Here is a 17,054-nt window from a genome sequence, read left to right on the forward strand (position 1 = left end):
TCAGTCTGTTAAGCGTTTGACTGTGACTCAGGTCATGATCTCACGGTTCATGGGTTCAGACCTCGTGTCAGGCTCTGTGCTGACAGCTCAGAGCCTGGAGCCTGCTTCAGATTATGGGTCTCCCTCCCTCTCTGCCCCTTCCCCATTCACTCTCTGTTTCTCTCTGTCTCTCTCTTTCTCTCTCTCTCTCTCAAAAATAAACATTAAAAGACTTAATTAAAAAAAAAAAAGCTTTTTATTTTGATCTAATCCCAATAGTTTATTTTTGCTTTTGTTTTTCTTGCCTTAGGAGACATATCTAGGAACAATGTTGCTAGGGCCGGTGTTAGAGAAATTATTGCTTGTTTCTCTTCTAGAATTTTAATGATTTCAGGTCTCACATTTAGGTCTTTAATCCATTTTGAGTTTATTTTTGTGTACAGTATAAGAAAATGGTCCAGTTTCATTCTTTGCATGTAATTGTCCACATTTATTGAAGAGACTTTTCCCTACTGTGTATTCTTGCCTCCTTTGTCATAGATTAATTGAACCTATAGATGTGGTTTATTTCTGAGCTCTTATTCTGTTACACGGATCTGTGCGTTGTTTTTGTGCCAGTACCACACGGTTTTGATTACTACAGCTTTGTAGTATGTCCTAAAACCTGGAATTGTGATATTTCTAACTTTGCTCTTCTTTCTTAAAATAGCTTTTGCTGACCTACCCTATGACCCAGCAATAGCACTGCTAGGAATTTACCCAAGGGATACAGGAGTACTGATGCATAGGGGCACTTGTACCCCAATGTTTATAGCAGCACTCTCAACGATAGCCAAATTATGGAAAGAGCCTAAATGTCCATCAACTGATGAATGGATAAAGAAATTGTGGTTTATATACACAATGGAGTACTACGTGGCAATGAGAAAGAATGAAATATGGCCCTTTGTAGCAACGTGGATGGAACTGGAGAGTGTGATGCCAAGTGAAATAAGCCATACAGAGAAAGACAGATACCATATGGTTTCACTCTTATGTGGATCCTGAGAAACTTAACAGAAACCCATGGGGGAGGGGAAGGAAAAAAAAAAAAGAAGTTAGAGTGGAAGAGAGCCAAAGCATAAGAGACTGTTAAAAACTGAGAACAAACTGAGGGTTGATGGGGGGTGGGAGGGAGGGGAGGGTGGGTGATGGGTATTGAGGAGGGCACCTTTTGGGATGAGCAGTGGGTGTTGTATGGAAACCAATTTGACAATAAACTTCATATATTGAAAAAAAATAGCTTTTGCTATTTGGAGTCTTGTGGTTCCAAAATACAACTTTTAGTATTATTTGTTCTAGTTCTGTGAAAAATGCTGTTGGTATTTTGGTAGGGTTTGCATTAAACTCGTAGATTGCTGTGGGTAGCATGGACATTTTAGCAATATTAATTCTTTCAATCTGTGAACAGCATGGAATGTCTTTTTCCATTTGTGTTATCTTCAGTTTCTTTCACCAGTTTTCAGGGAACAGGTCTTTCACTTCCTGGTTAGGTTTATTCCTAGGTATTTTATTCTTTTTGGTGCAATTGTAAATAGGTTTTTTCCCTTAATTTCTCTTTCTGCTAAATTGTTATTAGTGTATAGAAACACTACCAATTTCTGGGTATTAATTTTGTATCCTACAACTTTACTGAATTCACTGATCACTTCTAATAGTCTTTTGGTGGAGTCCTTAGGATTTTCTATGTATAGTATCATTTCATCTGCAAATAGTGACAGTTTAATTTCTTCTTTACTAATATGGATGCCTCTTATTTATTTTACTTGTCTGAGTATGATGGCTTCAACTTCCAGAACTATGTTAAATAAAAGTAGCAAGAGTGGACTTCCTTATCTTGTTCCGGATGTTAGAGGAAAAGTTCTCAGTTTTTCACCATTGAGTATGTTAGCTGTGGGTTTTTCATATATGGTCTTTATTATGTTGAGGTATGTTCCCTCTAAACCTACTTTTTTAAGAGTCTTTATCATGAATGGATGTTGTACTTTGTCAAATGCTTTTTCTGCATCTAATGAGATGGTCATTATTTTTATCCTTTATTTTGTCAATATGTATCATGTGAATTGATTTGCAAATATTAAACCATTCTTACATCCCTGGGATAAATTCTACTTGATCATGGTGAGTGATCCATTTAATGTTTTGTTGGATATTGGCCTGTAGTTTTCTTTTTTGTGGTATCTTTGTCTGGTTTTGGTATCAGGGTAATTTGATGTCATAGAATGTATTTAGAAACTTTCCTTCCTCTTCCTTTTTTTTTTTTTTTTTTTTTTGAATAGTTGGAGAAGAATGGAAGAATGGGTACTAACTCTTCTTTAAATGTTTGGTAGAATTCACTTCTGTCAATCCTTATGGTCCTGGCTTTTATTTTTTGGTAGTTCTTTGATTGCCAATTCTATTTTGTTACTAGTAATTGGTCTGTTCAGATTTTCTGTTTCTTCCTCATTCAGTTTTGGAAGACTATATGTCTCTAGGAATTAATCCATTTCTTCCATGTTGTCCAATTTGTTGGCATATAATTTTTCATAGTATTTTCCTATAAACTTTTGTATTTCTGTTGTGTCAGTTGCTATATCTCCTCTTTGGTTTCTGATTTTATTTATTTGGGTCCTTTCTCTTTTTCTGAATGAGTCTGGCTGAGGGTTTATCAGTTTTATCTTTTCAAAGAACCATCTCTTGGTTTCATTGATTTGATTTTTTTTTCAATTTTTATTTAATTATTTTTGGTCCCTATGCCATTTATTTCTGCTCTGATTATTTCTTTCCTTCCACTCACTATAGGTTTATTTATTCTTCTGTTTCTAGTTCATTTAGGTGTAAAATTAGATTGAGTTTTTTCTTGTTTCTTGAGGTAAGTCTGTATTGCTGTATATTTTTTAGAACTGTTTTGGCAGTATCCCAACAATTTTGGACCATTGTGTTTTCCGATCTTTATTTGTCTCCATGTATTTTTTTAAATTTCTTCATTGGCCTATTGGTTGTTTTAGTATCATTTATCCTCCATGTGTTTGTGTTTTTTCCAGTTTTTTTCTTGTGATTGATTTATGGTTTTATACCATTGTGGTCAGAAGAGATTTCAGTCTTCTTACATTTATTAAGACTTGTTTTGTGGCCTAACATGTGATCTGTTCTGGAAAATGTCAACATGTGTTGAAAAGAATATGTCATCTGTTGTTTTTGGATGGAATGTTCTGTTGTCTCTGTTAAATTCATTTGGTCTAATGTGTCATTCAAACATAGTTTCCTCACTGATTTTCTGCCTGGATGATCCATCTATTGATGTAAGCAGGGTGTTAGAGTCCCCTACTATTATAGTATTATCATTAATTTCTTCCTTTGTATTCAGTAATATTTGCTTGATGTGTTTAGGTGCTCCAGTGTTGGGTGCACAGGTATTTACAATTGTTATATCCTCTTGTTGGAGTGATCCCTATATCATTTTGTAATACCCTTTTTTTATCTCTTGTTACAGTCTGTTTTAAAAACTATTTTGTCTGGGATACCTGATACTATACTATACCTATTGCTACCCTGGCCTTTTTTTTTTTCATGTCCATTTGCATGTTAAATGTTTTCCATCCCTTAGCTTTCATTTTGTATGTATCTTCAGGTCTGAGATGAGTCTCCTGTAGGCAGTATATAGATGGGTCTTTTTTTTTATTAGAGCATTTCGGCCATTTATGTTAAAAATTTTTTTTTAATGTTAATCTTTGGGAGACACACACGCACACACAGCATGAGTGGGAGAGAGGCAGAGAGGGAGACACAGAATTGGAAGCGGGCTCTAGGCTTTGAGGTGTCAGCACAGAGTCCGACACTGGGCTCGAACTCACGAACTGTGAGATCATGACCTGAGCCAAAGTCAGACACTTAACCTACTGAGCCACCCAGACACCCCTCGGCCATTTATATTTAAAGTAATTATTGATAGGTATGTAGTTATTGCCACTGTGTTCATTGTTTTCTGGTCATTTTTGTAGTTCTTCTCTGTTCCTTTCTCCTCTTGCACTCTTTGTGATCAATGAGTTTCTGTAGTGGTATTTGGCTGTCTTTTTCTTTATTTTTTGTGTATCTATGATAAGTTTTGGGTTTGTGGTGTCCATGAAAGTTAACTTACAACACTCTATAGCAGTCGATGTTAAGTTGATGGTCATTTAAGTTCAAACACATTCTAAAAGAAAAAACAAAAACTTTTTTATTCCCTCCTCCATGTCTCATGTATATGCTGTTATTTTTTATATATTTTTGTTCCTAATTTTCTTATATCTAATCATGGCCATTTATTTTCCACTTAAAGAAGTTAGGGCAATCCTTAGGGCAATCTTTTAAGGGTCCTGAGGCATTTATAGTCATCAAAGATTACGGTAAGAACGAGGAGTTTGCTAGAAGTTAGTGAATTTAATGATGATGTTATATATCTATATTCTTTTTATGAGGAATATGTCAAAAAAAGAAAAGAAAGAAGGATATAACTTTGATTTGGTTTTGAAATTCACAATTTTTGTATGTGCCAGTGTATTTTGTAAACATTTTATACCTGGAAATAAAAAGGAAATATATCCTTCTAATCTTTTTTGTCTAGTTGCCTTTTTTGATTCCTAAATGCTTTGTTTGTCTGTTTTTCCTCTGTTCAAAAAATACATGTACTTAGGATCCAAACCACTTTCTGAATATGTAGAACTTTATTGCTGATTTACAAGCCAGTCTCATCGTAGAAACAGGGCTTTCTGAGGTATTTGAAATAAAAGCCACTCGACAAAACTAGAGAGATAGTGAAAACAGACAGCAAAGGGAAAGGTATTCTTTACCAGAGCTCATTTAGTGCCATTGGGGCCTTAGAATTGAAGTAGCTGGGGATTTAAGATGGTAAAAGTTGCCACATTCCTGATTTTATGTTCTGTGGACTCCTGTTAAGAGATTAACAATCTGAAGGGGGCCTTTGACAGTTCCCAGATCCTGTGATGCTTCCTGTGGTTCCCTTAAACTCTTTCAGAATTAGGTCGCTGCAGGCAGACACGCTCTACACAGGAGAGGAGTGATGTCCATTAACGCCCTCGCCCAGGTGAGAAGGTGAGCCACGTGAGGTTGACCGCTATTTCCATCAGTCTGTCTCTTCCCTCTTGGCAAGCCTCCTTCTGTGCTGCTTCGGGCAGGAGACTCCACATTTATCCCTAATGACCCTCCCTGAATCCATCAACTCTTCCCTGTCTCCCACCTCGTGAAGAAGTGCTTGTTTCCCTGCTGCACAGTGTCTCTCCCATGGGGATCAGTTTAGAGAGAGCAGCTCTGGTTTTGCTGGGAAGGTGCCACAGGGTACGCATTAAGCTGATCAAAAGAGTTGTCAAGTAATGCAGCCATAGCACGCTTCTTAGCCTGCTCCTCATCCACCCTAACCCCCACAGCCAGGTAGCAGTCTAGCATCATTTGCTTTTGCCAGGATCTACTATAGTGATGAACATCTCCAGTAGCTCCAGCCCACTATCTGTAGACCCATTGTTGAGAATTTGGTGGAAAACGTATTTGCCATGTGGAATTTTACTTCATTGGATTTTTAAGAACACATCAGTTATGTTGGTTGAATATTTGTAGGTATTTCTCTCTCTGTCTCTGTCTCTCTCTTTGGATAAAAACATTGAAGTTCTACTCTTTTCACAAGTATCAATTATATAATGCTATAGTCATCACATTTTACATTGTATCCTCAGATCTTATTTATTTTATACCTGAAAGTTTGTACCCTTTTACCAGCCTCTCCATATTTCCTCTCAGCCCCTGACAACGAAACCACTTTTCTACCCTCTTTTTCTAAGAGTTTGACTTTTTTTAAAAGATTCTACATGTAAGTGATACCATAGAGTATGTATTTGTCTGTGTCTGATTTATTTTACTTAACATAATGCCCTCGGGGTCCATCCATGTTGTCACAAATGGCAGGACTTCCTGCTTTCTCATGGCTGAATAATAGTCCATTATATGTGTAAAAACATATTTTCTTTACCGATTCATCTGAGGATGGACACTTAAGTTGTTTATCTTGGCTCTTGTGAATAATGTCACAGTGAACACAGGAGTGCAGGTATCTCCTGCACTAGGAGTGGGATTGCTGGATCACACAGTAGTTACATTTTGAATGTTTTGAGGAACCTCCATACTCTTTCCATAGTGGCTGTACATTCAATTTACATTCCCACCAACAGTGCACAAGTGTTGCCTTTTCTCCACATCTTTACCAGCATTTGTTATCTGTTGTCTTTTTGATAATAGCAGGTATGAGGTGATCTCATTGTGGTTTTATTTGCATTTCCAGATGATTAGTGATGCTGAGCACCTCTTCTTGTACCTGTTGGCCATTTAGAAAAATGTCTGTTCAGGTCCTCTCCCCATTTTAAAATCAAATTGTGTTTTTTTCCCCATTGAGTTGTATGAGTTGTTCATATGTTTTGGATATTAACCTCTTATCAGATATATGACTTACAAATATTTTCTTAATTCAGTAAGTTGCATTTTCATTTTGTTGGTTTTCTTTGATGTGCAGAAGCTTTTTCTTTTTAGTTTGATGCAGTCCCACTTGTTTATTTGGGGGTTTGTTGCCTTTGCTCTTGAAGTCACATTCAAAAAATCCAATACTGGGGCATCTGGGTGGTTCATTCAGTTAAGTGTCTGAGTAGGATTGAGCCTCATGTTGGCTGTCGGCACAGAGCCTGCTTGGGATTCTCTCCTTCTCACTCTCTGCCCCTCCCCGCTCATGCTTGCTCACACTCTTTCAAAATAAATAAATAAACATTAAAAAAAGTCCAAGACTGATATCAAGGAGCTTACTATCTATATTTTCTTCTAGGAATTTTGTGGTTTCAGGTCTTAACATTCAAGTCTTCAGTCCATTTTGAGTTGATTTTTTATGTATGGTCTAAGATAGAGGTTCAGTTTCATTTTGCATATGGCTCTACAGTTTCCCTCATACCATTTATTGAAGAGTATATCCTTTCCCAAATGTATGTTCTTGACTCCTTTGGTTTTTTGGGTTGTTTTTTTTTTTTGACCCCTTTGTTATAAATTTGTTTACCATGTATGTGTGGGTTTATTTCTGAGCTCCCTATTCTGTTCCATTGATCTATGTGTCTTTTTATGCCAGTATCATACGGTTTTTATTACTTTAGCTTGAAATGAGTAAGTGTGATATCTCCAACTTTGTTCTTTCTCAAGACTTTTTGGTTAATCAGTGCCTTTTGTGGCTGGTTCCATACACATTTTAGGATTGTTTGTTTGTTTTATTTCTGTGAAAAATGCCATTGGAATTTTGGTAGGGATTACATTGAACCTTTAGATTGCTTTAGGCTTTGGAACATTTTAACAATACTAATTCTTTCAATCCATGAGCATAGAAGATCTTTCCATTTATTTGCCTTCTTCACTTTCTTTCATTAATATTTTACAGCTTTCAATTTATTTATCTTAAAATTTATCTCTTTTGGTGAAAACATTTAAATTATACTCTTTTTTGTAGATATTAAACATGTGTAGGTATTTAATTAGAATATATTGCATCCCATAATCTATTCTGTAAGGAATAGGAGAAGTAAATCAGATCATGTCATTTCCCTGCTTAGAATCTGTCAATAGCTTCCTGTCATACTTAGAATAAAACAAGAATGCCTTACCCTCACTTATGAGCCCTCCATCACTGCTTTTCAACTTTGGCTGCCTACTAGAATCACCCAAGGAACTTTGAAATTCTTCCAGGGGCGCCTGGGTGGCTCAGTCAGTAAAGTTTCCAACTTTGGCTTAGGTCATGATCTCACAGTTCGTGGGTTTGAGCCCCACGTCAGGCTCTGTGCTGACAGCTCAGAGCCTGGAGCCGGCTTCAGATTCTGTTTCCCTCTCTATCTGCCCCTCTCTATCTGCCCCTCCCCTGCTCACACTCTGTCTCTCTTTCTTTCTGTCTCTGTCTCTCAAAAATAAACATTAAAAACAATTTAAAAAAAAAAGAGAGAGAGAAAGTCTTCCAGTGTCTAGGCCCTATCATCAGACAGTCTGATGTATTTGGTCTGAATGGAACCCAGACTTCAGTATTTTTACAGAAGCTAGCTGGTAATTCTAACAGACAGTCAAGGTTGAGAACCACCGCCCATTTCTGCCTCTCCAGCCTCCTGGCTCCCTGCTGGACCCCCTGCTGATTATGTTTCACCCTCTTGCTACTTTCAGTCCCTTATATCTGTCTAGCTTCTGCTTTAGGGCGTTTGCACAGGTTGTTGCCCAGGCCTCTAACCCCTGATTTCACACGGACTCTTGTCATTCAAACTGGCAACTTAAATATACTTTGAGAAAGCATCCTTGACCCAACAAGTCATTTGCTATCACATTACACGATATTTTCTGTATAGCCCTGACCCACTATGTGATCTTTTTTTTTAGTTGTGTCTCCTCCCTCCCTTCCTTCCTTCTCGTCCTCTGTCCCTTTTCCTTTGTCTATTTTTGTTCTTTTCCCCCTGGAATGTAAGGACTGTTTATTGTTCCACTGTTGTATCCTCAGTACCTGGAACTGTGCCTTGCATGTAGTCAGCAGTCAATATATGACGGAAAAGATAAATAAATTAGGGGTAATTCACATCACTTTTAAGAGACCAGCTCAAATTTGACCTCTGTCAACTTTTCTTTACTAATTCCTACTCGTTTTCCTGTTATGTTTTCTTTAAATCCTAAAATAAGAATATCTTCTGTCATATAGCATTGTTTTATGACTCCTATTAGTATCCTGAACTGTTAACTTAGATTAAATTTTAATGTATTTGTATTGTTTTTTCTCCACTTGGTTCTAATTCAGCTGTTATGTATTAAATACCCACCAAATGCCAGACATCTCATTTAATTCCAAAGATATTTTACTCACATCATCCATTTATCGCAAGGAAGTGGCAAATTTGGAATTGAAACCCAGCCTTCCTCATTCTGTACCTGCTGTTTCCATGTTGGCTGATCGGAAGGGATTTGAGTGTTGAATGAGGCCAAACCTGTTCCAGCTGTCTTTACTGAATACGGAACTGCTTGTTAGTACTTAAAACAACAAGATTTTATGATCTTGTGACTTGCTTTTAAAAACTAATTTAGTAAAAGGCAAATATTATTGCAAATATTTAAGCTAGAATTGATTGCACCTTTCTCACCTGTTCTTCTAATGGAGTCATACCCCTGTGATAAAATGCAGGAAAGTTTGCCCTACCATTTGGATAAAATGTGGTTCTTCAGTTTGTGTGTGTTGGGGTTCTACTCGGGAACATCTCTGCTTTTTACCTTTCTTTTTTGAAAGTCTTCTCATTCTCTTTTATATACTTAGTTGTCCATGAGCATTTCTGCACGAGCTTTAATAAGTTGCTCATTCTTAAAATATTGTTGTCTTTAGCTTGTGGCTTTTGCTGCGGACCATGGCATCCATCCTAGCTGTCTAAAATGGAGAGGGATTTCTCACTGGGTATCAGGTAGCATACAAAATTTCTGGGAGAGACAGGGAGCAGTGTTTAGATTTTACCCAGATGGAGATGACGGAGCCAGGAGAACTGCAGCTGTAGCTACCCTAGTCCCCTCTAGCTGGCTGTCACCTAATCTCATTGTTCACTGCAGTTCCTAGTTGTGCCTATGCAAGAATGCTTTAGTTGCATAGTTAGAACTTTAGTTGCAAAGCATCTAAGAAGTAATGTTTCCAGTTTTCTAGCCTCTGTAGTACAAGAAGGATAGAAGGGTATTTGATTGGGTATCTTGACTGAAGACATATGATATCTTTTATACCTACAGTGACCTTGACTTATGTTTTATTTTGCAACTTTATTAAGATGTTCTTTTGTTGGGTCAGTTGTTAGTGAGACAGTGGGTTTGACATCTGGTTAGCTTTAGTGAGAAGAATTTTGTTCTGTGTTCATAGAATAAGTCTTTGACCAGAGGAGATCATCTTGTATAGATCCCACTGGTTACAGTGAATAGAGCTATAAATTATTCAAATCGACTTTTTCCCAATGCTAGCAGAGTAACTTAAAACAATCATGGTAGGCTTGTAAGGCCATCATTGTGTACATAAAGGAGGTATTTATTATACGTGTGATGGGTTAAAAATAGTTCTTTAAGAGAAGAACTTGGGGGAGAAGCATGGAAGGGTTTATAAATAATTTTACAATATGTAAAACGAGAGGCTTCTTTGAGATCAAACATAAATGACACTAAAGAATGTTGGCAACATGCCTTGCATTCTGTTCAGTGAGCATGCTTAGACTGTAAATAATGGCTTCATTTCTATTCTAGGACCTAAAAATTATTAACATTCTGTGTTTATACAGTATTTATGCACTATGCTGCCACTAATAGGTATGGACATAATTAATCCCTTATTTCAAAATTGATGGCTTACATCAGCTAGTCTTGGTGTATTCTTTTGTGCATTTAAGTCCCAGATTTTCTTGGTATTTATACTCTACTGACAGGTATTTTTTGGCAGGGTATTTTTACTTACTTGAGCAAAACTTATTTCAGATAGAGCTGGAAAGCCCACAGAATTTCAGCTAGTTTCTTTTGGGGAGAAAAATAATTAATACTACTTACCCCAATCAAAAAAAATTAAATGCCCATAGTTTATAAATATATATGAATATATATAAATATATATAAATAAATAAATATATCTTTATTTAATTTTGAGAGAGAGAGAGACAGAGCGTGAGCAGGGGAGGAACAGAGAGAGGAGACACAGAATCCCAAGCAGGTTCCAGGCTCTGAGCTGTCAGCACAGAGCCTGATGCGGGGTTCGGACCCACGAACTGCGAGATCATGTCCTGAGCCGAAGTCGGACGCTTAATCGATTGAGCCACCCAGGTGCCCCTCACAGTTTATATTTTTGATTCAGAAATAAGAAAGTGAAGAATTATGTAATTACTGTTAACTAAAACATCTTTATTATAATCTTTTATACATGTATTCAAAGATATTTTTAAACAACAGTGTAGACTAGCTGTGTTTAGGGACATCTTGGGGTGTGGAAACATCACAGTCACCAATTTCTGACTCTTCTCAAAGAACTTGATTGAGAAGCAGTGTTTGTGGAGGGTAGGTAGCCTGAGAGGTGTACAATTGCTACGTTCTTATATTATCTCTGCAATATATCCATGTACTGATCAATCCAAACTAGCCCCTTCTCTGTGGAACTTCTTTCACTGATATTTATTGTAATATTTTTGAGGACAACCTAGCTCCTCTGCTTATTAGCTGTGTGTCCTTGATCGGGTGAGCTAACCTCTTCATACCTTAGTTACTTCATCTGTACGATAAAGGCAATAATTGTTCTTATCTCTGAGGGTTATAAGATTACACAAGTTAATTTATGTACAGTTCTTGGCACCTAGTAAGCTCTCCATAAGTACTGGTGGCTATAATTATTGTTATTTCTATTTTTAAGTTCTTAACATGTTGTTCTTTATATGATGACCTGACCCATGGAAGAAATTTTCCTCTGTCTCATCACCAAGAATTATAGTACCGCTTCTTTTTGGTGTCAGTGCTATGGTTATTAGGACTTACATAACTTTTTTTTTATGTCACTTGTTTTGTGTGTGTGTTAGATATTAAAAAGATTAGATCCGCATTTTAGATTCTTCTTACAATGCATGCTTTGTGTATTATCTTTACCTTTCTTCATTTCATCTTCCCTTGTTTAGTTTTCTGTATCCACTTATTTCAGATTTTATAACATACATCATACATATTTTTGCAAGCCAACTGTTAAACCTTTCTGAAATTCTGGGTTCATATATGTGGTGGAAACGTGTATTTTTAATCTAATTAAAGCCATATTCTATATATGCTTTGAATACTACATTTGCAATAATTTAAATTTTCCATCAGAAAAATTACATATGCTTTTTACTGTAAAATTTTACTTGATTATCAATATTTGCATTTCAAGACAGGTAACTTTGGGCTCCTGGGTGGCTTAGCTCGTTAAGCATCTGACTTTGGCTCAGGTCATGATCTCACGGTTTTTGAGTTCAAGCCCTGCATTGGGCTCTGTGCTGACAGCTCAGAGCCTGGAGCCTGCTTCAGATTCTGTGTCTCCCTCTCTCTCTGCCCCTTCCCTGCTCCCTTTCTGAAAGAAAGAAAGAAAGAAAGAAAGAAAGAAAGAAAAGAGGAAAGAAGGAAAGAAGGGAGAAAGAAAGAGAAAAAGGAAGAAAGCTCAAATTCCTTTATATGCTGAAAATTTACTATAATATTTTTATATATCTTTCTGAATGATATTATGCCTTGGACAAGTAATTCTAGTCTTATTCTAGCTCCTTGACACACAGATGCTTTTGGAACTTATTCCATCTAACTAATGACTTACATCCAGGTCTCTCAAGGAAATGTCAGAAAATTAGCATATATCATTCAAAGGTGCTAAAAACCTTAGGCATACAATTGCCTTAGGGTTCAGATCTATGTTTTATGATACATTTCATGCAGTTATGCTTCTCATTGTAATAAAACTTTTTTTTCAGTAGGGTTTTTCCCTACTGAAAAATGAAAAGAGCAAAATTATTAATAAAAAAAAAGCAAAATTTCAAGTGACCCAGAATCTTAAGAGATATACGGATGTTTTCCAGGAATCTGAATGAGAAGGTGAAGTGTTGAAGGTTAGACAATGGTAGCTCTAAAGGAACTGGATTTCATGTCCTGTTGTTTTAAAATTTTTAAGGAAATGCAGAAAGAGGAAATGGTCCGGGCTCTATGATATCATTAGTACTATTTTTATTCTCTTAAGTTCAAAAGTTTCAAGGATAAGAAAAATATATGCAAAAACTGGGATATGCATCTTTTTTTGATTTTTATTAGTGTACCTTCAAAATAATCATATGGAGCAAGCACATTTTCTTTTTTTAATTTTGGCCTTCCACTTGCTTTGGGGATGTGTAAGTAGGCAGGAAGAATAAAGAAATGATATATTTTCAACAATTTCATGACTCAGTATATGTTAAAATAAATACAGATATTATAACAATTTCACGGTACTAAAATCCAAATATTCTATGGACAGGAACACTTGAAAATGCTGTTACTCTATTTTAGAGATTAGCCTGTTGTTGAAATTAATTCATATCACTGAGCAATTCAGACTATGCTGAAAAAAAGCCTATCAATATAATTAGGTTTGATTAGGTTGAGTTGGATGAAAGTTCAGCTTTATTTTGGTGTTCTTGCACTCTTGCACAATCAAAAATAATTTCTGATTTTAACTCATATTATGGAAAGTGGGGACAATTATCTCTTTAAGGAAAAGCTGGAATCTCCCTCTTTTCTCCCAGTACAGGCTTTTAATTATGAAAACTAGAAGCTTGTATTAAAAGGAATGTTTTCTTCTCTTTCTCAGGAGGATTTTTATTTTAATGCGAAGTCATACTAGAAGTGAAGAATGACTCTTTTTTTGCATAATAGTGTAAGAGAGTTTAGGTGGTAAAACTGAAGTAAGCTAGTCTTCCAAGAAATGCCAAGTGTTTTCCATTTTTTTACTCCTGTAAGAATTGAAGAAAGGGAGAGTATTTCTGGTCTGTAGTTGTGGCTGGCTGGCATTAGCAGCACTGAGCTCTGTTGATCTATGACTGCTCCTTATGTAGCAACAAATAATCTTGTTTTACTTCAGTCAGCGATGGCTGTCTTACTGGTAAATATTTACTCATTTGAACGAGGCAAGTTTTGGTAGGCATTGAATGAATTAACAAGATGTGAAAGTATTTTGGAATCCTCATCAAATGAAGCAGTGCTTTTTTGTAGCGTTCACAGAATGGTGATTGAGGGTATCTTGGTATTAGAGTAAGGAATTTTCTCTACTGAAATTAAAAAAAAAAAAAAAGTTACCAGTTGCCAGCCTCAGCCACTTAGGGGTCTGAACGTCCCATGGCACCGTCCCATTCCTCACCTCCTTTTCCTGGGCCCACACAAAAAGACTCAAGAGCTCAAATGGGTCAGGATACCGTCTATTTGCAATATGAAGCTGGCATTTTCAAAATTAACACCCATCCATTCCTTTAAAAATATAGTATCAATGGGATGCTCTCTTCATCCCCTCTGAATACCAATAGGAACACCTGAAGGAAACAAGGCCTACTCCTTCCTTTTTTTTTCCTTCATTTTTTTCACCTCTTAATTTATACTCTTTTGCTACACATTTTGTATGTCCTTGTATAATCTCATAATTCCTACTAGAATAAGAAAGGGGTATAAATAAATAGGATGAGACAGACTTTCACATTGAGTCAATGTTACTATTTTAAAGCAGTTTCCCACTTGAGGGGGCATTTAAGTTACCATGTAATTAATGTTTAATTAAACATTATAAGGTAATGTTACAAGGTGGTGAGCCCCACCTTGGATCTGCTGAATCCAGATCTTCAGGGTGAGAGGGGCTTATGCTTATGCTTATGTGTTTTCCAAAATTTCCCCCAGCTATTTCTGATATATATCTTTGACTTAGAAGTACTGTGCTAAGACATGTTTTCTGTTTGTTTTATTCTCTAGAACAATACATGATGTAACTCTATAGTGAATATTTTTCTGAAATAATTATTGCCAAGAATTTTTTTGAATTTACCTATTTTATATTAATTTTAGAAAGATTTATTTGTGTATTTGGTTGTTTTTCAGAATTTGATTATGAAAATGACCCACAACGATTTATTTTGATTTGTCCTATTTTTATCCATTTCTTGTTCTTACATGGCATACCCATGGGTAGGAGTGATCTCATTCTCACTCTGAACCATCTCAGTAAATGCTGACGATGGTGATCAATTTAGTATTGACTATTGCAACTATCACTGGCCGCATAGAATGCTATGCTCATATAATTCGCATAGAACTTAAAATTCATAGTTGAAGAATTAAATGAAATTAATGAGCTAAGCCAAATTTTGATAAGGTGTCAATGCCAGACCTTTAGGGCTATGGGGACTTGGTGAGTTTGAATGTTACTGTTCTCAGGTGCTTTTATGATTCAGTATAGGCCTATTCACACTTCCTAAGTCAGTACTTTTTTGATAGTGAGAAAACTGAAATGATGAATACTTACATTTTCATCTTGGCTTCAGTGTAGATCTGTTGCCATTGTGAATATAAGCAAATGTATTAGTTTTCTGTCTTCTTGAAACTGGAGTCGGATATCAAAGAATTTACAAAAGACTTTAAGTTTCAGGATAAAATCGATTGTAAAAGTTGAAATTTTGTTTGCTATAAGTTGCACAAAAGTTATCTGAAGGTGATAACAGAAAGCAAACTATTATCTTCACCATTAATACATGTAAGAAAAAATTATTCATGTTACATGGCACCTCGAATTTTTTAAAGTAAGCAGACATTTATATGCCACTGCTATTATAGTTTGCTTAAATCTGTTACATTGCTTTAACACAAGCGCATTGCGTGTGTGCTTTCAAGACTTGCTTGTGAGTGCCATGCTATTGTTTGTCAATTCCTGTACCTCATCTGATGACTGTCCTCCTCGGCTTCCTCCATTTTCAGACCTCTTTAAATACACTGAGTCATTGTGATGGGTTCCTAGCATGGTTTTTCAGGAGACTTTAACTATAAGACAATGCACATTATTGATAAGCATCGCCTTCCATTGAGTTTGTATGGCCTCTACTTCTTAAAAAGGAATCCACACATTTTGATCCTTGCAAAAATAAAGCTGATTGAATTGAATTTCATTACAGTCAAGTGGAAATGAATGCCATCTAAATGAGCCAAATGAACATTTCAAGGGAGGGGGAAAATGCTTAATAAGAAGGAGAGGGGGAAGAGCCCTCACTCTTACTATGTTATGTGGATGAGTAACAGGACCAACCTCAAATAACCAGGAGAAGCTTTTGGATATCTCGCTCTTTACTGAATTGGAGAAGACGACTTCCCAGTTAGAGTGTGGAATGTTATGTTCAGAGAGGTACCTAACTCTAAAGCTAAGTAAGCCACCAACCTTAGTTTCAAAACTAATTCTGCATTTTCTTTGGTGGGTGGTGGCACTTGGTTCCAGGATATGACAGCACGTGATCTGCTACAGCAGAGATACACTCTTCCCAATGGAGACACTGCTTGGCGGTCCTCACCCCTTGTGAATGCCGCTCTGGAAGGAAAGCTTGTCCTCTTGGATGGCATTCACCGCGTCAACGCCGGCACACTCGCTGTATTGCAAAGGTTTGCGTGAGTCACACACACGCAGAAAAACACACCATGGAAACAGTGGGTGGGGACTCTATCAGTCTTTTTAAACTGGGTTATGTAGAGACTGAGAAACTTAATTCTGTAACCACCCAGAACAGAAGATGTTTCTTCGTTGTAAACAGTAGCGAAACTTCAAATAATGAACATTTTGGGAAAAACCACTGTCAGAGCAGCAGTTTCTGTATAAGAGTGGAAAAAAAAAAGCTGTCAGGTAGTAATTTTGAAAGACTTCGTATATGCTGGTTGATACATGCAATAAGTTACACAGCTGAAGTTTCTACGATTTGTCAGTCACTGCTTCACTGTTTATAAACTCCTTATGAATCATAGATCTAAATTATTCGTTGGTCATGTTGGAATTTTTTTTGAGAGAGAAAGGGTAGTTCCTTATATAAAATGTGTAATAGGTGTTTGATGATATTTTATATAGACTAGAAAACTCACTTTGTGGTTATAAACTTGAACATTTATGTAACTATTGTTTCCTTATTTCCCTTTAGGTGGGGAAAACATTTCTAATTAACTTCTTTAGAGTGTAATGTTAAGAGAAAACTTCATGTGTAACTTTCATGGGAAATATGTCTATCCCGTTATTTAAGAAGATGAATGATACCAACTTTTTGTTTATTCTGTCTTGATTCTGTCATTTGTAGATTTTTTTTAACTATGGCATAAGCCATTTCCCCAACTAAATATTCAAAAATTTTTGTCACATCCTGAGTATAATTAAAAATTCCAAAAATAAGGGTGCCTGGGTGGCTCAGTTGGTTGAGTGTCCGACTCTTGATTTCAGCTCAGGTCATCATCTCCTG

The 17,054-nt window shown here is 36.4% G+C and overlaps 1 protein-coding gene across 2 annotated transcripts in view; it reads left to right on the plus strand.

Annotated features, from left to right (window-relative positions):
• VWA8 (von Willebrand factor A domain containing 8) overlaps positions 1 to 17,054 on the plus strand; it is a 366,248-nt gene that overhangs the window by 104,977 nt on the left and 244,217 nt on the right. For both annotated transcript variants that reach the window (XM_042977303.1, XM_015538962.2), the window contains exon 13: positions 16,055 to 16,215. In XM_042977303.1, coding sequence (XP_042833237.1) covers positions 16,055 to 16,215 — 161 coding nt within the window. The remainder of the gene's footprint in view (positions 1 to 16,054; positions 16,216 to 17,054) is intronic.

Source organism: Panthera tigris, chromosome A1 (genome assembly GCF_018350195.1).
Source record: "Panthera tigris isolate Pti1 chromosome A1, P.tigris_Pti1_mat1.1, whole genome shotgun sequence".
NCBI lineage: Eukaryota > Metazoa > Chordata > Mammalia > Carnivora > Felidae > Panthera > Panthera tigris.